This window comes from Drosophila innubila, chromosome X (genome assembly GCF_004354385.1).
Source record: "Drosophila innubila isolate TH190305 chromosome X, UK_Dinn_1.0, whole genome shotgun sequence".
NCBI lineage: Eukaryota > Metazoa > Arthropoda > Insecta > Diptera > Drosophilidae > Drosophila > Drosophila innubila.
The window spans coordinates 22644853-22670175 of NC_047626.1; the positions used below are offsets into that span (position 1 = coordinate 22644853).

The 25323-nt window shown below is 38.9% G+C and overlaps 2 protein-coding genes and 1 long non-coding RNA gene across 7 annotated transcripts; 1 reads left to right on the top strand and 2 right to left on the bottom strand.

Moving 5' to 3' along the window:
• Positions 1-11280: 11280 nt before the first annotated feature.
• On the bottom strand, positions 11281-14648 carry LOC117792687. 3 transcript variants are annotated; one of them, XR_004618192.1, is made up of 3 exons: positions 14012-14114; positions 12298-12592; positions 11281-11810 (listed from the first exon to the last, which is right to left on the bottom strand). It is a non-coding gene; the product is annotated as an uncharacterized LOC117792687 (long non-coding RNA). The 3 variants fall into 3 exon arrangements; XR_004618194.1 differs by lacking the exons at positions 11281-11810; positions 12298-12592 and adding an exon at positions 12783-12802 and having other exon boundaries at positions 14012-14648; XR_004618193.1 differs by lacking the exons at positions 11281-11810; positions 12298-12592 and adding an exon at positions 12909-13859.
• A 734-nt stretch (positions 14649-15382) lies between these two features.
• On the top strand, positions 15383-17726 carry LOC117792682 (GPI transamidase component PIG-T). Its single transcript, XM_034632907.1, has 2 exons — positions 15383-15682; positions 15749-17726. The coding sequence occupies exons 1-2, from the start codon at positions 15493-15495 to the stop codon at positions 17461-17463; spliced, it is 1905 nt and encodes a 634-aa protein (XP_034488798.1). The 5' UTR covers positions 15383-15492; the 3' UTR covers positions 17464-17726.
• A 171-nt stretch (positions 17727-17897) lies between these two features.
• LOC117792660 (basic proline-rich protein) lies at positions 17898-24960 on the bottom strand. Of its 3 annotated transcripts, none has more exons than XM_034632887.1 (4): positions 23784-24960; positions 23191-23707; positions 20933-22113; positions 17898-19568 (listed from the first exon to the last, which is right to left on the bottom strand). In XM_034632887.1, the coding sequence occupies exons 1-4, from the start codon at positions 24333-24335 to the stop codon at positions 19005-19007; spliced, it is 2814 nt and encodes a 937-aa protein (XP_034488778.1). In that variant the 5' UTR covers positions 24336-24960; the 3' UTR covers positions 17898-19004. The 3 variants fall into 3 exon arrangements, with proteins under 3 accessions (XP_034488778.1, XP_034488770.1, XP_034488786.1); XM_034632879.1 differs by having other exon boundaries at positions 23185-23707; XM_034632895.1 differs by having other exon boundaries at positions 19373-19591; positions 23185-23707.
• Positions 24961-25323: the final 363 nt, after the last annotated feature.

The following is a 25323-nucleotide window of genomic DNA, read 5'->3' on the forward strand; positions in this document are numbered from 1 at the left end:
AACGGAAAAATTAAAGTGCACGGGAACGACCCCTGGGTAATTATAATATGCGTCAGTTCATTAACCCAAAATACCAACAAGTTAAAGCGCTAAAGTCCGCAACGTTTCGACTATGACACACCTCATCTAAAAATGTGCACAACTTTTATCTGGGCAGCTTGTCATACAGAGCGAGAGCGAGAGAGTGAGCGCGAGAGAGGAGAGCAAGTTGTAAGCATGACATCAGCTGTCATTGACAGACAGTAGGGAATTCCTGCAAGGTAGCAAAATATACACAGGCGTATATAACAATCATAGTACGCAAACCCAAATTCCTTGTATAACAGCATATGCCCCTTGCGTAAAATGTTCATAACAGTCGAATGAGTGAGTAGGAATAGAACACTTGCATGCCACAGTAAATACGTATGTATGTATGTATATACATTCATCAAGTATCCATATTAACAATGATAATAACGACAAATGCGGTAAAATGCAAAATGCCAGTGAACGCACTGAAACACAAATAATTTCATACACATACATGGGTATCCACGTGCGTGTGTGTGTGTGTATCTACTACAAAAGGCAACGCAAATCGTGCACGAAAAAAAAGCGCAACTGAACTTCGAAAATTCAGGTTCAAGGCCAAATGACAACTGTTTTCTAGCAAAGCCAACAGAAATACATACATATGTACATACATTGTTTGTATGTATATTTGTATGCATATGTGCAAACATACACACATACAAAATAAATAAATATAGAAACTGTCGCTAGCTACGGGCAAATCGTTAATTACCAAAGAGCAGTCGATTTCTGCATAAAACTCAATAGACTTTAATACAGGTTATTTATGTGTGCATATGAACATGAATTTTCAATGTTAAATTTCAATGTTATGCAGTATTTTCTAAAATGACCAAAAACTGAATGCAGTGCATGGTGCAAAAAAAAGAGGGCATCATTGTACAATGTACATTGGTATGAATATATGAATGTATGTATGTATATATGTACATGTCTCATAGCTGATAATTTACCACACGCAAAATAAAGGAAAATTGCCACTCGTTGTTTAAGCATAAACGTTGGCAACGCTGATCATAATTTGCTCAAAAGTTTTTTTTTTTTTAATTTTTTCAGATTAATTTGTGTTGGGTTACCTTAGCAGGGCTAGTAATGTGAGATATCTACACTAACAATAACATTCTGTTACGCATGCACATTTATGTATGTACATATGTATGTATGCGTGCATTTGTGTTCATGTACATGTTCGTTTCCGTTCCATATTTGTAGAAATTTGAGTGTACGACATATTATCACCAAGAGCACTAACTACAACAACAACATTGGCGATACAAATAACAAACATGATGAGACATAAGAAGCAAGAATAGCTCTAGTTGAAAAGACAAAACGTGATGTTATTAATTTCTCTCTCTCGCTCTCTGCTTTCGTTGATGCTGATCTCTCTCTCTCCCTCTCTCTGTTCACTCTTGTGCTGTCTCTCTTTGAGCGTTGTCCGTTTTCTTGAATATTATTTGAAATAATCAACAATACTAATCGCAAAATGTTATTTACGACGGCGCATCCAAAACAATCGAAACGAAACGAAAATGTGTAAAGCTTTTTGCTTATTGCCTTTGAATATTTTTCAATCACACACATGCATACATATGTACATACATGTAGATGCTACGCTTTGTTGCTGTTATCAATTGTAGCACTGCAGCTTAACATGCTGCTAAAAAAAACGAGACTCAATTTTAGCGCATACATAATTGTAATAAATTGTGGAAAATGCTTACGATTACTGGTAAATGTATGTGTAAATGACATCACAATTATTGTCGGCCGGAAATAATATCACGTTGATTTCTTGCACAAACTATGAAATAACAAAACTTAAGTGTCGACGAATGCTAGAATTTTACAGTGGATCCCAGCATATTTCAACCAGCAACTAAAATTTTTGAAAATCAGCTACAACAAACTAAACTAAAAAGAGATAACAAAATGATTTAAGCGCAGGTTGTTAACATAATTTTTTAATTTATTATATTCAATTTCATTTATTTTTTATTATGTATGATTCATGGGAATTTCATCATCAGGTGGATTGTTTACAACAGGCTTGCATTAAATGCGTCATAAATTTCATCAAATTCTAAATGCTCTTAAGCTGCAATAGTGGAATGCATTGGAATTGAAACAAAGCTCAGGGTGAGGTGCGTGCTGTGTATGTGCATGTGTGAGTATGTGCGAGTGCGCGACTGTTTGGCAGTCACGCGTAAACAAACCTGTTCGTTAAGTAGCGGGTGCTTGGCAACAGCAACAACAAACAAACATACATACGAAATAATTCACACAACAGGTGCCTGCGCCGAGTGCTTGCAAATAAGAAGTACACACATACATACAAATGTATGTATATAATAAGTTTAAGTATTCATACATATGTACATATGTATTTACAATGTCTGTGGACTGAATGTAACACGCTTACAGCACACTGTTAACGCTTAACAGCGCTGTTAAGGGCCAAAGCTTGACCTAAATTTTTCATTACATGATGGAGACGCTAATGACTAAGTGGCAGCTGACAACGACAAGAACAATAACAGTAAGCTCAGCAGCAGTGTAACAGTGTGTACACACATTGAATCACATAAATACATACAAATGTATGTGTAATGTTATTGATTTAATGCAGTTGACGCATCGCCACAGCCCTCCACCCTAACTTCCAACGGTTTGTCATCATTTCAAGAATCCGCTGTCATAATTTACATATGCACCGACATACATACATACATACGTACATACTTATATAAGTGTGTATAACAAAAGGTATACCTGCGATATGCAGGACACAGCGCAAATTTGAGCTTAAGCTCAGCTCAGCACATGTATGAGTGTGTGTGTGTAGATTGACGTCAGCTGTTAGTGGGTGCAAGCCATCGATAACACTTGCAGGCGACCGTGGAACAAACAGCTGCAGCTGCCCAGCCAACAATGCAGCAACAACAAAAAGGCAAAACTGTCAAACTTTTGTCAGCTGACAGCAGTTGCCAAGTTATGATGTAAATGAACATGTGCACAATTTATATACATACATACATACGCTTATGTATGTTTACGTAAAGTTGTAAATTGGCACAGTTAACGATTATTCAAGCAGAAAAGAAACATGTGTTAGAAAATCAATCGATATACCCACAGGACGATTAAAATAACAAATGAAATAAATTTAAATCACAATGTTATTTAATGTTATAGATCAAGTAATGTAATAATAAATAGAAATAAAATTCTTTTGAGTTTCAATCTGGATATTCGATAAATCGAGTGGTATCGAATTAACAATGCAGGAAGAGCTGAACAATAGAAATAAATTTTTTTGGCGACCAGTGGCTGCCACATCATCCTTTTTCCGGACAGATACGCAGTAACGCCTACTCTAAATCTCCGTTGCCAATTTAGCTTTTTTTTATTCTTTTTTAGCTATGTTTAAAAGGCCTGCAAGTTATTAAAACTATTGAAAAACACTGAAATCATATATTTTCTTGGTTTTGGGTGCTTACTCTTTGTTTTTTTTTTTTTTTTATCTAGATTATAACTTTTCCAATTTTAATATTTTTAACGGTCAAAAATTGACAAAATCGCGGTAAAAACAGCAATAACACAAAAACTGATGCATGTTCTTATTCATGTTGAAAAGTGGAATTTTGATATTTGTCCGATTTCTTTCCTTTTTTCGGAGTCCGTCTATCCTGTTTTCTTATCGAATTATGGCAGCACTGGTGGCGATTTCCTTATTGACCTATCGATCCATCGTCCAAACGTTTGGCAAACAACAGCTGACTTAAAGTCAAGGGCGTAGGCGGCTTTGAGCGAAGGGGGGCCAAAATTTTTTTTTATAATATCACCATTAACCCTGCCTAAAACCCCTAGAGATTTTTAAGCAAACTGTTTGAGAATTTCCGAGTTATGTAAGTGTTATTTTAGGTATGTTTTGTATAATTAATTAATTAATTCAAAATACATTTCATTCAATTTTAAAAAATACCTTAATACCTAATCTCTTCAAAATATTTTTGTTAATTGAAAGCATTGCTTGCATATTTTTACAACCCAAAAGAACAAAAAAGCCGTTGTCGAGGTTCTAGAAATGAACAATGGTTGCTGTTAAATGTAAAAATAATAAAATTTAATTAAATTGTTTTTAAATTTAACAAAAAGGCATTAAGTATATTTTAAATTAACTTTTTTTTTTTACCAAATATATCAATTATGAAGATAGCTCAACTTTGTGTGCCCGCAAATAGGTGTGAAAAATTAGAGCTCGGAGACTTTAGTATCTTTTATATAATTTCATGTATAGTACCACTGTTGGATCCAGAGCTTCAATTTTATTTTGTTATTTTATGCAATGCGATACCAATCTGAATGGGTTTTGGAAGTTAAAATTTTGTAAGCCCTCCCTGCCTACGCCCTTGTTTAAAGTTGTAAACTTAGCTATAATTAACTAACTAGTTTCCACGTTGATCTTCACTGCCAAACCCAACTGCACCCCGCCCCCAACTGAACAACTGTTGCACATAGGGGCAAACAGCAAAATGTTTAACGAATTGCATAGCTAAAAAAAAATGCAGGTACAACCGGTTTCATACTCACACACACACACACATGCACTCAAATTTAGATGAATATGCACACATACATAAATATGTGTGTTTATCTGCTGCATACATATGTACATAGATATGCAGAGAGTCTGAGAGCGTCGACGTCTGAGACTTTGTCTGTGAGACCGGCGTCTTGGTGCCGGCAGTTTTGGATTATGCTATCATCGTCACACTGTGCGTCATCGATAGCTGTTTGATTACTCAGTTGTCCGAAATCAGCGACAGCGACTCGAAATATACATGCATACATATATATGTATGAATGTACATCAGTGATGTCAATTAAGCCTTTTCGCGGATAGCTTTGTCCTATTTTTAACTGCTTCAGTCGTGAAAAATGTCAAACTTCCTCTATACGAAAATCTGTCCTTTTTTAGATCGTGTTCTTCGATCCAAAAAAGATTTTATTTTGCCAATTTTGGGAATATTTCAGATCGAAAACGAAATTAAAACGAAAATAGATTTTCAATACGCCAATATTCACCTAATAAAATGGGAGAATGTTGAAAATACGCAAAAATTTTGGACCGAAGCTAAAAGAAGTAGAGAGGGTGTTCAGCCAAGTTAAGTGATGTACATACATGCATGTTGTATGTGTCATATCGATTATGCGTATCGATATTGACATCAATCGAATAACACTCACCTCTTAATAGTCCTTAATTAGGTTTATTGGAAATCTCGACCAAGGAGCCTGCAAATACACAAGTAAATAATGAGCAAGTATTAGTAATTACAATATTATACATATCGATAACAACAATGTATTTAACGAAAAACCAATGGCGGAAGTAATTGCACTTATCGCATAAAATATTTATTATAGTACTATAAATATTAGAGAAAGAAACTGCCACAAACCGGATGTAAAAACGTAAATCGTAACAATTGCCACTAAGTGCAAAAAGTATTTTCCTTGGAAAAAATACACATTTTTTTCAGGGAATTTTATTTAATTTCTTATTAAATTATACTTATTCTTAGAGCGAGTTAAAAAAAAGATAATAACTGTCATTAAATTTAAATATTTTTAAAATTTTTAAAATAATAATACAAATATGTGAATTTTTATTTTGTCAAAACACTTTCTTGACCAACTGTTACATGCACAAATCATAGTTTACTTATGTATGTATGTATGTATACATATTTCAATTGTAATTTGAAATCAACCGCAATCAAAAATTCAACGCTCTGCATAAAATTGGTGTCAATTTGTTGTTGGAGATTCTAAGCAAACGCACACACACTCTCACATTTTGACAAATATGTAGTGCGAGTGCCAGTGTTGAGAAATGCATGGCGACATGCGCCATATTTAAATGGATCTCCGTTAAAATGAAATGAAATAAAGTCAGACCAAAAAGAAAAAAGAACACTTGGTACCCCTAAATCAAGATAAAACGCAACCCCAAATGCCAGCATCGCCCTTAGTTCAGTTCAAAGATGTCAATGAACCGCATACAATAAGCAAAGCTGGAGCGAGACAGATGAAGTGGAATAGGGAGAGCAGAAGGAAGGGCAATAAGAATGGCAGCGACAACAAACCCCAAGTCGTTGACATTTTTGGGTTCTTATATGAAAACAAAAACAACAACACCAACAACACAGCTGTCGATTTGTTATTATTAACCGTTATGTGTAGGACAGACCGATGCCTTCAGACAACAGGCATAAGCTGTAGGTTTTTTTTTGACAGGATAATGAAATCAATACTCAGACACAACAAGCAGCAACAACAACAACAACCCAAAAGTTAAAGTGGAAACGTGCTCAAAAAGTTCGCTGCTGGCTTCGCTGTCTGGCCAGCACACATATACACAAAAACGCACACCCACCCACACACACACGCAGAACCAGAGTGTGGGTGCAGACAGAAAAGAAGACGAAGAAATTAAATGCTGGTCACACTTACTTAAGGCGCTGACCTTGACCGCACGCCTATACTTATGTAAATATGTATGTGTGTGTACGTATGTGCATACAAACATGTTTCATGCACTTTACGAAAATACGAAATATGTATGTATGTTTAAATGTTTGTATTCGCTAAGCAGCGCTGTTGTAATTTTTATTAGCACTAAAATTATTTATGCATCTTGATAATTGACTTACAAAAATACATATGTACCTACATACGTATATTTATGATAATTGATTTACCTACAAACGCCAATGTATGTACATACATACATACATATGTACATAAAGTTTGTTAAAAAGTGTTTTGACAAAATCACAAATTTACACATTTGTTATTTTGTTTTTAAAAAATAGTTGAGTTTTTTTTTATTTTTTCTTTAACAAAAATAAAATGAAATTCAATAAAAAATAAAATATTTGACTTTAGAAATTGTGTACATTTTTGATTTTGTTAAAACTATTTTGACTTACTGTTTGATTGTACATAGGTTTGATTGTGTAGGTTTTTCTATTATTGACTTGCTTCATAATGAATTCGAGGCGTAAATCAATTAAACTAATATATCATACATATGTACATGTGTAGTAAATAAAATGTACATATATATATATATATATATATATATACATATATGGGTACGAAGAGCACTTAAATTTTATTCAAACATTAAGAGAGGCTCGCAATTACACTGACGTTAAAAACTCAAGCAACGACACACACAAAGACACAGCCCAGTGGAAAAGCAAAAACAGTAAAATTACATACATATGAACGTATATGTATGTATGTGTGTACGCAAGTTTATGTTTCTATTTTCAGCATACCAATCAGCAACTCATTTACATACATACATACACACATACATACACACATACATACATACATATGATTTGTATGCACACATACATACGTACATATGTAAACAGCTGACAGCAATGGAAATGGACGCGCCAATTTTGATCGCTTTGCTTTTGCTGCTGTGCGTCTATATGTACATATATGTATGTATATATATGTATACATATGTGTATGTAAACTACATTTGCCTGCTATTCATTGATTCAATGTGCATGACACACTTCCGTGATAGAAACAGCAAGCAATAACATTTAAAAAGATTATGTATGTATGTATATACATACATATTATGCTTAAGAGATGATGGAAATATATCAAAGAGTATAAAAGAGCGCGCATGTACATACATATGTATGCATATACATATGTATAAGCGACAGACAGTATAAACACAACAAAGAAAGCTTCAACACAACGGATAGCAGCAGAAGCAAATGAGAGAGAAAGAAGAATTAAACAGAAGCGACGCGAGCTTAGCAGAAAGTAAAAGTCAAAATCAATGAATTTTTATGCTTATGTTTACCTGCCCATTTATACTTTACATATGCATGTATTTGTGCGTTCTAGTATGTATTTGCTATAAATGTTTAGAAACTAAAGTTTAGATTTATATTGCGCCATTGACCATCCATAATTTTGTTAGCTATCGACGCACGCTCACTTTGGCATCAACCTCTGCTGTTTACATATTTGGTAAAATCTGTTTACATGAACTGTCGCCACTGGAATTAAGCTGATGCTCTCTCTCTCTTTCTCTCTCTGGCTTTCAAACATTTACCGTTGGCTTTTGATGGACATTTACCAAGTTTACACGACAGCTTAACTCGGTTTAAATGAAATCAAGTTTGCTTATACTTTTTTTAAAACACAAAATCAGCTGATTACCATAAACATAATTGAATAAGAACACAATTAATTGACAGCTAAACACTTTTAGCTGCCTTATAAACTTGGTAAATAACGATAACGTTGACGATGACAAAGTCGGCAGCCGACCAACGAAACTGTCGAAAGGCGCGAATGAGTAACGAAAGAAATGACAAAACACATTGAGTGCAGCTCTCACGGTCACATATCCACACGCACACACGCCCATGCAAAATATTTTAATTTCATAAATGTGAGAATGCCAGAAATTGAAAATTGTTTAAAATACTGGTAAAGCCTACCAAATTAACTATATGGAAAAATCATAAATTTACAATACAAACACACGTACATACATATGTACATGAATTGTGAGGCATTTACTACAGCGAGATAAGGCGGTACACTAGCTATGTAAATATGTAGGTTTCTATATTACTTGCACACTCACATACATACATACAAAACAAATGCATCTTCCTCTTTCAATCATTGAGCAAAAAAGGGGGACAAATTCCAGCTGTAAAACAGCTGTAACGACGACGTCGGCTAATAAACTTGAAAATCAATTGAATTTGCGGGTTTCTTTACTTTATTATGGCCTTGCTGTTGTTTTTGCTGCGTTTCCACTTTTTGACAGGTAAACTCGCAGCGCCTCTCTCAGAGGCACAAAGACGCCACCGATCGGTAATCGGCTCTTTTCTCTCTCACGCGCTTTTCTTCACTTGTAAACGAGCGTGTTTGTGTATGTGTGTAACTATGACGTTGCTTTGCATGCTCTACTTAAAATACATATTTTTAATCAGCGCATGCATACATACATGCAAACATAATATATGTACACAAGCATACATATGTATGTATATATGTATAAACATTAACTGTAGAATGCAATTACAGAGACACATTGGGGACTACGTCATTTACTATTTATTGTAACATTCACAAACATACACAGTATTTACATACATATGCAGGCCAATAACTTAAATACATGATTTTAATGGACTTAATTTATTGAATGACTATGAAACACACCCCATACATACATACGTAATGCATGCATGAGAAGATAAAACAAAAGAACAAAGCAGAACAACCGATTACGTGTATGTAATATGAATGTAAATATACTGAGAAATTAGCGATAAGTGTGACTGTGGTAAACATACACTAACACACAGAGACATACACGCACGCATTCACATTTTGTGCGGGTATCACAATTTTGTTTGATTTATGCAGATTTGACAAGCGGAAGTTACATTTCCACATGAATACATATGAACATACATACAGATGACAGTTTAACAGCAGATAAAGAGTTGCGGGATAATTGAGAGACGTCATATTGACAACAGCAACGATGACAAGTAGAAAAGTGGAACAGAGGCGTTTGGACTCTAAACAGAAATACATGTGTACATACAGTTAGTCAAGAAATTCTTTTGACAAAACCAAAAAGCGCATTATTATTCTTGTATATGGTTCTTAGAACAAGTTGTACATACATTTTTTAATCGAATTTAAATATTTTTAAGAATATAATAAATACATATGTAAGTGCATTTTTTTGGTCAAGACCCTTTCTTGACTAACTGTATGTATATGTATTTAATATGCACATGGCCTCGTTTGGCAAAGCTAAAGTATGAAAAGTGTAAAATATAGAACAGCAATAATAAACAAAGAAGCCGCACCTAAAAAAAAAAAGAAACTATTACATCATTATGAAAATTGACACACACAGCATGTACATATGCATGGATAACGGAAGCAAAAGAAAACTCATACAGACACAGCGACGTTTCTGCTTGCAAATGAAGTGAATCTAGCTGTATTTGTTTGTATGTGTTGAATTAATATGTGTGTGTAAGATACGGCATTTAGCATAATTTGATTAAATTATAAAAATATAAACAGGAACAACAACTACTCCTGTAATAAGCAGCAGCAACACAGCCAACGATAACGTCGTTAGTCTGACCATCAAGTAAAAAAAAAATGAAATAAAATGAAATGAAAGAAAATAAATAGGAGAGGAAGCAGCAGATATGAAGTGAGCGAATTTGCGGCGAAAACTTGTTAGTTCATGAAATGTGCGCTGCTGTCGCGCGCGCTAACTACACTCTTGCGCGCTACAAAGCTACAAAAGAGAGCTGCAGAGAGCGCACCAATGTACGCCGACGACGACAGCGGCAGCGGTGGTTGACGGCCACAAACCGAAGTTCGTTGAAATTTCGAATGTATGAAAACGTTCAGTCTGCCGCCAGCGCGGGCCCGAGCGTTTAGCTCGAAAACGCGGCAGAGGGCCCAGCGAAAAATTAGCTGGGTCAACAAGGTGGCGGCAGAAGCGTAGAGCATTGTCGTATGAGTTTCTGTCTCTATGTGGGTATGTGTGTCTGTGAGTGCGCTCGCGACGACAATGCGCTGTATGCTCTGCTGTATATAGCGTTTGGCTATTTCTTTACCCCTCCCCTAAACCCTGCCATTATAAAATACAAAATTATTTGAGGAATGCGAATGCGGCGATGGCAACAGCGAGTCACACACGCACACATGTACACACAGACGTACTCTCATATACACATGTAGGCAGCAAATACAAGCGCACTGTAGTTGGGGGCTGCTCTTTACAAAAATAGCCAACGTGATTTCGGGCGGTCGGTCGGTCTGACGTCATCTATGTACAAGGATGAATCGGCAATCATGATGTTTTATTTATTTAGCAAAAGCTCCATTAGCAGCTGTAGGAGGTTGAATGCCCTTGATATAGAACCTAGAGGAGGAAGAAGAACACGCCCCCTCAACCAACCCAAACAGAAATAAAGACAAGACACATGCAGATCCGAGATCCGATCCAAAAAGGAAATGTTGCAGTGATTGGCCAGCAGCCCAATGCTCTCTCACTCTCAACAGTTGCGTAGTTATTACTCACTGTTGTACATTTCATCGTTTGCAACTCTCAAGGGTAATAAATTCGTGCTAAAGGACAGGAAATTACATATTTACACACATACACACAAACACATGCTTGTGTGCGTCTGTTGTGCCTATGTATTCAAAGCAAAGAAAAAGCAGGGCGACGCACGTGTGGTAACACTGGCAGTGGAGAGCACATGTTAATATACATGTATATATATTTGTAATTGAACGAAAGTGAGCGCGCTACAAAGCGACAAATGAGCGCAGAATGACGCGTTCACATTTCTGAGTGGGAAGCGCAATGGCGCATTTCGATTTTTTTTTTCTTTCTTTCTTTTATTTTTGCTTTGTCCCAAATGCAATATGTAAACTGTATACAAAACTGTGAATTTATAATTTGTTGATTTTATTTTATTATAGCTGCAAGAACATAATTCAGCAACTAGACGACGTTTATTGCATTAACATACATATTTGTTTAAACATGTGATGACTGTCACCCACAAACTAGTTATGAAATTAGGAGCCAACGACGGCGACTAGCTGTCAGCGAAGAACTACACAGAGAGAGAACGAGAGAGAGCGAGAGAGGAGCAAAGAAAAAGTGTAATTTGTTTTTGTTTTTCGTTTGGTAAAGGCAATGAAAATTACGTTTATTTAACTTTGGTTTCTTTTGTATTGTTTTCTTTTTCTTTTTTTGTTTTTTGTTCTTTGTGTTATATTTTTGTTCCTTTTTTGTTTTTCTCAAATATTCCGTTACGCAGAAATTTTCTTTGGCTACAAATTATTATTTATGGTATTTGTTGTATGTATGGTCTACGAATATTTTTCTTATGAATATTTTCTTTGTCAAGGCACGTTGTTGTTGTTGCTTATTCATATATAGTTGGTTGTCGTAGCTGTTGTTGTTGCTGCTGACTTTTCAAGTACTAAAACTTACAAGCTAATTTACAAGTTTGTTAGCCTACAGAGGAGTTACAATTATGCGAAAAACTAAAACGAAAATCAAAAGAAACAAATAATACAAATTGAACAAAAAATCACCTTTTTTTTAGAGTAGGTCGCGTCGTTGGTAATGTGCTCTCTTTGCTACTCTTTGGTTTGATGAGCGCCCGCTCTTTCAAAAGCTCGTAGCTACGGGAGCTACTGCTGCTGCTCAGTAGTGAGCAGCTTGCCTTCTCGCTTGCTCCGCTGCGACTGTTGGGCCGACAATGTCGACCACAAGAGCGAGCAAAGAATGTCGCTTACGAACTTTCCGTTACTTTTGCTTGCTTTTGTATTTGTACACTTTTTTTGCTTTGCTTTTTTGTTGTGTTGTTGTTTTTGGTCGATGTCGATTCTTACAAACAAATGTACACACACACATACATATATATGCGTTGATTGTTGTATTTTACGACTTTCAGTTTATACAAACAACAATGACTAAGTTTGCACACATATACATATGTATGTAGTATTTATGTATATACGCACATGTGTATATTTTGTATGCATGTGTCTAATATGTATATGTTTTGTTGTTTTTGCAAGAACTCTGACTATCTTACTAAATTGGCATAGTTAATAGAATATGCATTAATATAACTGCGCCAGTAGATAATTAACAGTAGTGTGCTAGTTACAAGAACAACAAAAAAATAAAAGCAACTTTGTCCTCTGGCAAAACAGCAAGCAAACTATGCGAGACGGCGAGCACGAGAGACGACAGCGACAAAGCAGCGCCGAGGCTACGACGGCGACTCGCTGAGAAGACAACAATGGCAAATTCAGTGTGTGAGTTTACGGCGGCGGCGATAAACGAAAAACGCGCACAGTAAGCAAAGCAGCACGTAGTGCGGCGAAGGCGAAAATGACGCGACACAATCATGCACACACACACACACACACACATACATCCATTCAGCTGAGTTCGTCTACATTTAAGCGCACATCGCGCATGCTCAAGTCGCACGCTCGCTCTCCTTTGCTCTCAACACTTTGCACTCGCACACACGTTCTGGTTTCGTTGAATTCGTTTTTTTTTTTTGTTTCTTTCGGTCGCAGCGACTTGTTGTTGGGCGCTGCGCGGCGACTTTTGTAGTTGGCGCTCTTGCTCAGCAGCAACGCAATAAAAGTTCAAAAACAGTTGAAGTATACCGCGACGCGAGTAAAAATCTTTCTTCACCGTCGTCGTCGTCGTGTCGTCTTCCGCGAATTTCAATTTCTTTTTCAATTGAATGAAAGAAACGCTAACGCTTTTTCTCTTTTTTTGGTAGATATAAATATTTGTTCATATTCGTGGCCATTATCTAGTGAATTTTGTCAAAAAATATCCAATGTTTATTAATTGCTCCCATATATACGTATTGTTATTATGCATATACATATATATACATATGTATTTGTACGCAAATAAATGTGTCGCTTCAGAAAATGCCTTTTGTTTTTGTTTCATTTGCAATTCATACATTCAATGTTGTATTAACAACAAAATAACATTTCATTGTTGATGTTAGTGCGGCTGCTGAAGTGTAATTGCATTTGTATTTTGTCTTTTAATAACCATTTTTTTTTTTTTTTGTTATATTTTGCTTGCTATTCTGCCAGTAGGGGAAAAAAACTGCCTGAAATTTGCATAAATAGCTTCGTTCAGCATTGTACGTTAAACTACTTGTTTATTTATCAATAATTATGGCGGCGTTAATTAATTTTATTATCGTGATATTGTTGTTTAAAATACTTATTAATTTATATACCAGAATCAAAAAAAATTTACCAAAAATAAATTCTGAGAGCACTGTATGAGCACACACGTACGTCTTCACAGTCGCTCGGCTCTCTAACAACTGACAGCCCTGAGGGAGCAGTGTGACCGAACGTAGCACACGATATATTTTCGCAGCGGCCACACTGCTCGCCATGTTCGGTGTGACCGAATTATCAGCCCGCAAAAATCGAATCGAATTTCAATTACAGATTGGCATGTCGAAACTCTTACTAATATTACATAATTTTTAATAATTCTCAGCGAGAAGCGTATTAATGATATGAAACTGACCGTCCAGAATTTTGATTAAAATACATACATACAATTGGTCTCCATATATAAATATGTATATCTAATTGAATTGGGAGCTAATGTTATGTTTTTGCAGATGCTGTGACTTGAAATTTTTATCACACTGCCTATATTTTACATGAAATTTGGGTAAATTGGTCACGTGCTTTTAATTAATTCCATATGACATTTTCTTGGTTTTTTGCATGCGAGACAACGTCTTTATGTAGTAAAATAGTGTAATTCAACATTTAAATAAACAAACAATTTCAAACAACTTTAAACGTGTTTTTATTGTTCCTTTTTAGTATGCTTACATATGTATGCTCACGTTTTGCAACACACACACAGCAGATACACTAACATAATTTGTATTAATGACAGTGTGACCGCATAATCAAGGCAACCCTGTCACTACAGCTGCTATTCTGAGTTGCGTTAAATATATCGATACAGTTTTTAAAGTGCAACATATGTTTATAACGACAAAACAATACAAAAATAGTATACTTTTGACAGCCTTTTCTATAAATGAATGAATAAGTTAATGAATTAACTTAGTACACAGTAACGATATGACGATATGATAATGTGATGATGGCTAGTGGGAGCTAGTGTGATTACTGTTACACCAAAACGGAATCAAAAGTTGAGTGGTCACACTGTTGTATCAGCTGTGGTTTGTTTACATTTTAAATATGCATAACCGACTTTGGATTAAAAAAGAGGCAACGGTAAATGTACATAAATGTGGGATTCTCAGTGTGTTGTAAGTGCAAGGAGGAGGAATGTGCGATATATCATTAGGTGGTGAGACGTTAACGAAAGTAATATTATTGTGTAAAAAAATAGTTATTAGTTTCAATGCTTTGTTTTAGTTATTCATTTATTTTGCTTAAATACATTCAACTACTTTTGTATATAAAATCTTTATTTGTTTTCAAATATAAAGACTTGCATTTATTAAATTTAGTCCCTCAATTTACGTTCAAATTAATTTAAATATTTTCGATTGTTCATGTCATCGATGTAAACACTATCGTGGCTTTTGCAGCCCTACACAATAACAAAACAAAATCGATACATAACGAGGGATGTCAACTAGGTATTATCGAAATCATATCAACATCTCAATTTTAATTGATATCATAAAGTACATAAAATAGGTATTAATGAGCATTTATTGCTGCTGCATCTAAATGGCATTCACATTGGCATTGTCATTTTTGTTGCTGCTGACGCTATCGTCGCCAAGTCTTAGCCAACAATCGCAATATTCAAGCGATGAGGAATTTCATGAGGAGCTTGTGGTGCGACCGCTTGCCGGCGATCATGTTAATACGTATTTTCAATTCACAACACGCTGGCACTACGGCAATCGCAACAATCGTAAGTAAATGCCGAAGGTATGTAGATAAATAATTTACATATAAATTGCAATTCCTTCCTGTTTAGTTTATCACACGCAGCTGACGCCGCGCGTCATTGCCGAAATTCTGCAAACCTATGATGTAAAGGAGCTGCATATAAGTCTGACCCAGGGATTGTGGCGTTACGAGACCTGGGGTTATCCCATTGTGGAGGCAACGGGCGGTGCCGAGCTGTGGGCGTGGTTTAGTGCCCGCAATTTAAGCAGCGATAATGTCAACAAACAATGGATGCAATTATCGAATGTCTTTTCCGGCGTACTCTGCTCCTCGCTCAATTTCGTGGATAATACCAATAGTATTGCACCCAAGCACATGTTCCGTCCGCAGTTTATGAGATCCCAATCCCAGGCCGGCAATGCGAGCAGTGAACAACAATATGTACGCTATGCAACGTTACCACGTGAAATTGTGTGTACGGAGAACTTGACGCCGTGGAAGAAACTATTGCCATGTGGCAGTGCATCCGGTTTAGCCACATTGCTCAACTCGGGCTATGTGCACAATACCAAATATCATTCGCTGGGCCTCAAGGTGCGTACACTCTGTGATACCGATGATGCCAACAATTGCATTGTGGAGCTGACACAAACGGCGAATCTGGTCTATGATCTCAAATTGTTGGAGCAGAGCAACACAGACTTTTCGCTGCGTCGTCTATTTGGCATGGGATTGAATGGTTACTGTGAGCTGGCCAGCAGCAGTAAGATCTATGTGCAACGTAATGAGCAAGGGGAACGCTTTCAGTTGGTGCCGCCACCGCAGGATGTGGTGACGAGCACTCGTGGTGGTTACACTGTCCAGTATGCTGTCTACGATATGCAGCAGCTGTTTGCGGGTCAAGGAGCGCGTCTCTTTAACATTGCCTGGGTGGGAGCAAAAGACAATCCCAATGGCCGCAAAGATCGCCAATTGTCGCTGCCACCGATCTATGCGCATCGTTATCTGCTTGGCAATGGACAGAAACGTGGACGTATTGCCACTGAGATTAGCAATACGCATTATGAGCCACTGCCTGTTGTGCTGCTGGAGCTGATACCATGGTATGTCCATGCCTATCTGCATACGTTGCGTATACGCATCAAGGCGCAGCGACGCCATGAATATGATCAAACGGAGGAGCTGCCATTTAAGCTGCTTCATTATGCGCCTGGCAAGCAACGTGAGTTGCCCACACATCTGGAGATTGGCTTCATGCTGCCGGCACAGAGCAGTGCTTTGATTACCATCGAGGTGGATTATTTGCTGCTCAAGTGGCTGGAATATCCGCCGGATGCGAATCATGGCCATTATATTGGGGCGGCTGTCATCAGCACACAGCTGCCAATGGGACGCAACTATACGGCATTGCCGCTGGAGGGGCATCTCTTCAAAGATTCGTTTAATGCGTCACGAGCCAGCTATACATTGACACTGCGCACCGAGGCACTGATTGTATCGCTGCCCACACCGGACTTTAGTATGCCCTATAATGTCATCTGTTTGGCCTGCACCGTGGTCGCCTTGGCATTTGGGCCAATTCACAGTGTTGCCACCAAATTGATGATTGTGGAACGTCAGACGACCATACCACGTAATCTATTGCGTAAACTCTTTCACAAGCTGACGAATCGTAAACGCAAGGAAGCTGCAACTGCTCCAGAAACTGTTGACCAAAAGAAGGAGCAGGAAAATCAGCAGGAAAAGGAGCAGGAACAACTATTGGATAAGCAACAAGCTTGTGATAAGCAGGCGCACATGTGATAAACAAAGACAACTGAGAGAAAGAGATAGAGAGTGAGAGATCATGGGTCAGATAAAGATAGCAGGAGAGGGAGAGAGAGAGAGAGAGAGAGAGAGAAGAGAAGTGAGATATACTCGTAAGCAGCTCCTATTTCAGTGGCTTTTACAAAACATATTCCAAAGTACGACAGTCATTTCGATCCATATGTATGTTTAATATTAACTAAATCGCCTGGCATGTTCCAATTACTCGTTCCACAAATAAAACGCTCCATGTCCATATATTCCTTATTTGGTCTTCTAGCCCATAGAGGGGGGGATTCTTGAAAAATGTAAACAAACCGCAAAACCCACCAAAATCGCCATATTCCCCACAGCTATCGATACAATTACAAATCATAGCGACTGGAAAGTAGGCAACACTTTTCAGCGCGCCATTTAAAACGCATGAGAAATTCGACAGCTCGTTGCTTTTATTGAATGCATTTCGCTTTTTGTTTTGTTCATTCATTTATACGTAAGTATTTTAAATAATAATAGTATCGGTTTTGTTTTGTTTTTTTTTTTTCATTTTAGCTTTAGCATATTTGCCATTTCTAAAATACAGTTTCAATTAATGTAAATGCTATCGATGACAATAGATATATCGATCATCAGTTAACCCTTTTTCAGCTTACAAGTTACAATTAGATTTAGGTGCGCGCGCCGCTGTGCGTTCGAGCAGGACAGCAGCAATAGCAGTCGCATGCATACTCACGCACACACACACACACGGAGAAGTCTTGGCTGCGTTGTTGTTATTGCTGTGTGGCAAAATAGTCAAGTTATGAGTTGTTGTTGTTATTGTTATTGGAATATTTGATCATTAAATACTACTTAAATATTGTTTATTTTTTTCATGCTTCTGATGCTGCCATTTCGTTAAATGTAAATTGCATTAAAAAATATATGTATACAAAAAATGTATGTATATAAAAGAAAGAAAAAATAATTATTCAGTGTTTGCTAGCAAAGTTACATTTTACATATCGATTGAAGACAAAACGTTGACAATTAAAAAAAAAAATTATAAAATATTTAAATTGCTTAAAAAGGGGGCAGAAACAAGCATACGTTACAAACAAATGGAAATTAAATTGTATCTATTTAGGTAAAATGTATGAATTATATGTATGTATGTGTATGGTAGAGTTTTATATGCATAATGGACGCGTCTTGACGCTCTCGGCTCTCAATTAAAGTTACTACAATTACAAATACAAACTAATGCTAAATGTTTCGAAGTATTAATATGCTTCCAGTCACACACACACACACGCTCGCTCTCACGCAGGCGCACACACACACATACATACACGCTCACTCGCTCGCACCGCACACAGAGAGTTAGTTGAAAGCTGAGCGAGCGCAAGAGAGCAAGAGTGAATAGATCATGTGTGGAGCAGAAGGAACATTATGTCTCTTTCTTTTCTTTCCTTTCGTGCATATGTGTGGCGTCTGTTGTTGTCATCAATTTGAAATCCTGCTAATCTTTAATCGCATTCCCTTTTCATGTCGGGTGTTCACTGTGGCGGCTGATTACCATAGTACCCATAGGCACCCGCTGGCGGGGGTCCCTGTGGTGCGCCCGGTGGCGGCATCTGTGCCCCACCCGGCGCTGGCCTATAACCCTGATATCCCTGCGATGGCGGATATTGTGCATAGCCTCCAGCCTGCGGTGGCTGATGATAGCCATGACCGGGATATGCGCTACCCGGCGGTGGCGGTCCATAACCCTGTGGTGGTGGTGGTGGTGTACCATATGGTTGTCCACCTGGTGCCGGTTGATATTGATTTGGTGCCATCGGTGGCGTTGCACCATTTGGTGGTGGCGGCGCTGTGGCATTCGGTGGTCCGCCTGGCGGTGCTTGTTGTTGTTGTTGTGGTGGTGGACCACCTTGCGGTTGTTGTTGCTGTTGCTGCTGCTGTTGTTGTTGCTGCTGCTGCTGTGGTGTTCCATATCCAGCGACGCTTGTGGGTGGCGTCGAATACGTCGGTTGCTGTTGTGTCGGCAACGGCGATACGCCGGACACCACCGCACTCAACTGTTGTCCCGGCTGTCCCGGTTGTTGTTGTTGCTGCAGCGGCTGAAAAATTCAAAGGAGTTTTGCTCAATTTCAATTTAAATGACCTTATCATTCCAAATGGAAGTATGAAGAAGTAACAATGATATAGTCAAGTTTTATCGTTATTTTTCAAAAATTTCAAACTGTCATAACTTTGTCGAAACTGAACCGATTTCCTTGCGGAATGTTAGTTTTAATTTGTTTCTGCATTAAAATTGGAAAATTAAATTTTTTTCATCACTGTCCCTTCTTTCCATACTTTCTTTCTCGTTGGCACATATTCAAAAAACTTCCAACTGTCATATCTTTGTCAAAAATTAACCGATTTCCGGAATGTCAATTTTATCATTATTCATTCTCTAATTTGATGCTTCATCAAAATTGGAAAACTAAATTTTTTTTTAGATAAACTGTCCATATTTTCAATACTTTCCACTCTTGATAACTTTTCAAAAACTTCAAGTTGTCACAACTTTTTAAAATCTTAACCGATTTCTTTGCGGAATGTCAAATTCATCATTATTTGGCCTCTTATTTTCGATTCCTAATCAAAATTTACTGTTTTGAAAACTTTTTAAAAGCTTTAAACTCTCATATCATTGTCAAAACTTATACGACTTTCTTCCGGAATGTCAATTTCATCCTTACTTAGCGTCTAATTTGATGCCGCATTAAAAATTTGTTTCCTTCACTTAATTTTTCTCAATACTTTCCACTGTATCTGTACCGCTACGTCATGGTACAACAAATAAAAATTGAAACATTTTAAAATGTTAAGATGTTGTTTTATAATAAAGATGACAGCAAAAAAAATTTTTGAACGATTTTAAAATTATTTAAGTGCAGAATGTATTTAGAGGCCAAATCAAGACCAAAATAACATTCCGCTTGAAAATCGGTTTAGTTTTGATCAAGTTATGACAGTTTGAAGTTGGTCAGACTACGGATTTGCAAGTCAAAATTTTTGTTCAATTTGGCATGATTTTTTACAAAAAAATTAAAGGCCTCAGAATCAAGTTTAAGGTGTTGTTTTATACCAGTTACGATATAGGGAGTTGATTAAAAGTAAAAACTTGAGATTTAAAATTGTGAATATTCGAAATTTCAAAGGGGGGACCCTTAGCATCGAAATCAATAATTTGCAGAATATAGAGAAAAATATTTTGTTCTATGAATTTAATAAAATTTGAATGCAAACTGAATTAAATCGGTTCAGTTTTGATAAAGTTATGACAGTTTAAAGTTGATCAACTCTTTAACCGGAAACGTTTCGGTAATTCGGTTCTGGACAGAGAATTTATTTCCCAAAAATGAAACGGTTAGTTTCGGTTAACGGTTCCGGTGTTATTCCCTGGTCAATTTCCATATTTTGTTGCTGCCCATACCTGTTGCTGCTGTTGTTGTGGCGCGTATTGCGGTTGTTGTTGCTGGCCCGCTCCCGGCCCCGGTGCCTGTTGATTCGGCGGTACACCCGTCACTGGTGACGGCGGTGGCGGCGTTGATTGCGGCGTATTTGGACCGTTTGGATTGCCGCCTTGTTGTTGTTGTTGATTTGGCGCCGTTTGTTGCTGCTGCTGCTGTTGTTGTTGTTGCTGTGGTGGCGGCGGCGTCTGGCTGGGCGCCGTGCTATAACTGGCCGGCGGTGGCGGCGGTCCAGCATTCGTGCCCGCCACACTGACCTGCTGGGCATTGGGGGGACCGGGCACCGGTTGACCAGGATAACTGCCCGGTGGCGCTCCCGTTGCCTGTTGATACGCCTGATACGGCGACTGGGCTTGGCTTGTGGGCGGCGGTGGACCATAGTTGCCGGGTGGTGCACCAGGCGCACCAGCCTGGCCGTATTGATTGGGCGGATAGCCCGCATAGCCCATGGGTGGTGGACCGGGTGCCACGGCGCCGGCTTGTTGTGGTGGCGGTGGCCCATACTGATTGGGCAGCACACTCTGTGGCGGACCCGGCGGACCAGGTGGCCCGGCCTGACCACCACCAGTGGGCGGTGGTCCGTACATTTGCGCTGGCGGCGGTGGCGGTTGCTGGCCGGGCGCCACTTGCTGTGTGGGCGGCGGTGGCGGATATGCACCTGGTGGTGGCGCCTGCTGTTGTTGTCCCCCAGCAGCCCCAGCACCACCGGCATTCGGATTCGGTTGATAGGCATGCACCACGCCCTGGGACACACCCACACCCGCGGCCGTCGATGTCGGTGGCATTCCGGCGTGATGGTAAGCTGCCTGAGCGTTTGGTGGCGGCGGTGGTGGACCGTAACCCTGGCCGGGCGGACCATACGGATAAGCATTCTGTGGCTGATACTGTGGCTGCGATTGCGGCGGATAACCCGGATAATGGCCATGTTGCTGCTGTTGTTGTTGCTGCTGCTGTTGCTGATAACTAACCCGATATTGTGCCTGTGGCGGTGGCACCGGACCAGGACCTTGTTGTGGTTGTTGTTGCTGGTTGGGCGGCTGCTGCTGTTGTTGTTGTTGTTGCTGCTGCTGTTGTTGTTGCGGTGGCGGCGGCTGATTCTGACCCGGGGGCAGAGGTCCATTGTTGGGTCGCTGTTGTTGTTGATCTGTAAAATATTTTATATGTTTACTTGCAATTTCTAATGTTTTACTCCATCGTTCCAGCAGAAGATTAGTGGGCTTCAAGACACTCAAAAGAGCAATTAAATCGTGTCTTTCTCACAATTTCTAATGTTTCTTTCCAGTGTTCCACTTGGACAACCTATTTCCATTTTCGTTACAAGTGAATCTCTTATTTTTTTATTTTTTTTTGTTACAACTCAGTCAATCAATAGTTAAAGTATGATTTTTCAACGATTTTAAGTGTTTCATTCCAACGTTTCACTAAGCAAATGTACAATGAGGTTCATTGACATTTAATCTGTTTCTAACCGATGCTTCAAGTCACTCTAAACAACAATTACAGTAAGATTTTCCGACTTTTCTAGTGTTTCTTTCCAGCGTACCACTGTTGGATTTGCAGCTTGAAAAATTTCAAACGCTTTCTTCTCAATTGAGAATCTGATTAATGCTTAATTCGATATTTAGAGAAAGTCGTTAGGAGCAACTGAGTTTATTGTATCCCAGTATTCCACTTTGAAATTTAAATTGAAGAGGCTTTTGTGAATGGAATAAAAATATCATTTTGAGAAACTGAATGAATGTGGCAATGGAATTCACAATTTACACATTTTAAATGGGGAAAAAGAGGTTTTAGATGAGAATACAGGTGTTTCATTTCAGTGTTTCACCTAAAAATGCATCGAAACTGTTGATGAAACAAGTAAATGTCTAAAATTGTTTAATTCCACTGTCTCACACAGCATTTTTGAGTACGACTTGAATTGGGTTTTTCCCAAACATATTGCAAAATTTAAAATGATAATGGGGAGCAACTGGAATAGGAACAGGAAACAGGGAAAAATGTTGATGAAACAAGTAAATGTTTTAATTTGTTTCATTTCACTGTCTCACACAGCATTTTTGAGTACGATGACTTGAATTGGGTTTTTCCCAAACGTATTGCAAAATTTCAAATGATGATGGGGAACAACTGGAATAGGAGCAGGAAACAGGGAACATGGAACAGTCTTTATAGCTACGAGTATAATACTGGAAATGGTTTTGTTCGACATTACACTTACTGGGCGCTGCATTGGCCACAACCTGTGCCTGTCCAGCGCCGGCCTGGACATTGCGATATGGTCCTGCCTGTGGCTGTGGACCAGCCTGGCTAACTTGTGGCGCCTGCTGCACTTGACCGGGCTGTTGTTGTTGTTGCTGCTGCTGTTGTTGTTGTTGTTGCTGCTGCTGCTGCTGAGATTGCTGTTGAGCACCAGGTGGCATGCCAGGATGAGTTGGCTGCTGCTGTTGGCCCGGATAGGGTGACATTTGTACGGGATCGCCGGCATGTTGCATCATTTGGGATTGTATGACACTACCCGGTGGCGGCGGTACCGGTGCACCCTGTGGCCCCTGCACCTGTTGTTGTTGTTGCTGCTGTTGTTGTTGTTGTCCCGGCGGCGGACCGACGCCAAGACCAACACCAACATTAACACCGACACCCACACCAACGCCACCGACTCCCACTCCCATCATGCCATGCGGCGCCGGCGGTTGATTGCCCTGTTGCATTGCCTGCGTCTGCAATATGTGCGGTGGCTGTGGACATAGACAAAGAGACAGAGAGCGAAAGATCAAGAGGAGGTTACGATTACGAATAAGTATTGTGACGTACCGGCAGTATTTGGGAAATGTTCATTTGCGGATCGGCCAATTGAGCCAAATAGACCAGATTCCGGTGCAACGCCACATGATAGCTCATGCACTCCTGTGCCTTGCCCATATTCTGAAAGTCTTGTATGGTCTGTATAAGACCACAATTCTCGTCCAGCATCTTTTGTATCTGTGCCGAGTTGACCTGCGGCTGTGGCACACCGCCACGCTGTGCATTCGGATTTGGTGGTGTGCCCATCATGACACCAACACCAACATTGGGATTACCAACGGGACCGGGTCCGACACGTTGTTGTTGCATTGGACCCATGGGTCCCATGGGGCCACCAACACCGACGCCACCTGGCGGCCCTTGTCCAGTGCCAGGCGGCTGTTGTTGTTGCTGCTGCTGTTGTTGTTGTTGCTGCTGCTGCTGCTGCTGCTGTTGTTGTTGGGGCGGCCCTTGCAGCGGCGGCAACTGCACAGATCCCGGCGGATGCTGCACCGGCGGCTGCTGTTGTTGCTGCTGCTGCTGTTGCGGCGGCGGCGGTTGCGGCGAATAAACTGCAGACATTTTACTGGCTGCAGCCTTCTTCTTCCGCTTGGGAGTTTTCTCCTGTTTTTCCACAATTTTAGCGGTTATTATAAAACGGTTCGTGAAAGAAATTCCAAAATTTCCGTCCCCGTCCCTTTTCCTTTCCCTTTCGCTGCCTTGTCTCAGCGACAAATCAACGTTGCACTTATAACAACAACAAAAGTTAGGTTGAAGAGCAAAAAAAAAATAGTAGTCTACGATTCGGGTTTGCAGAGTGCGGCTTTTTTCACATTCGCCGCATTAAAACACATACACACACGCCTACATATATACACATGTATATGTATATATATATATATATATCTATATATATATCTATATAATTTTATATATATAATATGGTAATTGCAAAACTGCCGAACCGTTCGTTGCGTGCCAAACGCAACGTCGCACGTGTCCCTGACTTTTAGTCCAAACACTTGATTTTTGCAACACTTTTACAATTGATATGCTTTTGCCAAAAAGTCTACATAATTTTTCTTTTTCTTTCCACTTTTGCAAATTGCAAAGAACGTCAACGACGCTTTAAACGATTACAGCGGCCGGCCGATTAACATTTATCGATGCGCCAAGGTGCACATGAACGGTCAGACTGTGCATGAAGACGCGTGGTTCAATTTTCTGTTCTAGGGGTATCCATGAAACAGATTATGGTTAGATATTTATTGTATTAAACCAAATCAGGTGCACTGAATAGATTTTAATTTTTTTTTTTTTATGGAAGACAGCTTGCTTGCAGAATAGTAGAATTAGAGTGTTACTATTTATTAATAATGCCTTAACTGCAAATCAAGCATTATAACCACATTTTTTCTCCGTCTTTCTAATTTTTTTTTGTTTCAGCTTTAATTTCCTTTCTTAGCTGCCATATCCAGCTGAGATATCTGTACATTTTTTTCTATGTAATTTTCCGAATGTAAGCGAACACCAAGTGTGACCAAATAATGTTATCAAAGTGAACGTTAAC

What these genes read in the sequence shown, in the direction of transcription:
- LOC117792682 (XM_034632907.1), top strand. Translation starts at nt 15,493, where the DNA reads ATGGCATTCACATTGGCATTGTCATTTTTGTTGCTGCTGACGCTATCG. An exon ending in CTACGGCAATCGCAACAATC is followed by an intron (nt 15,683 to 15,748) that starts GTAAGTAAATGC and finishes CTTCCTGTTTAG; the next exon opens with TTTATCACACGCAGCTGACG.
- LOC117792660 (XM_034632879.1), bottom strand. Translation starts at nt 24,335, where the DNA reads ATGTCTGCAGTTTATTCGCCGCAACCGCCGCCGCCGCAACAGCAGCAG. An exon ending in ACATTTCCCAAATACTGCCG is followed by an intron (nt 23,708 to 23,783) that starts GTACGTCACAAT and finishes CTATGTCCACAG; the next exon opens with CCACCGCACATATTGCAGAC. An exon ending in CAATGCAGCGCCCAGTAAGT is followed by an intron (nt 22,114 to 23,184) that starts GTAATGTCGAAC and finishes AATATTTTACAG; the next exon opens with ATCAACAACAACAGCGACCC.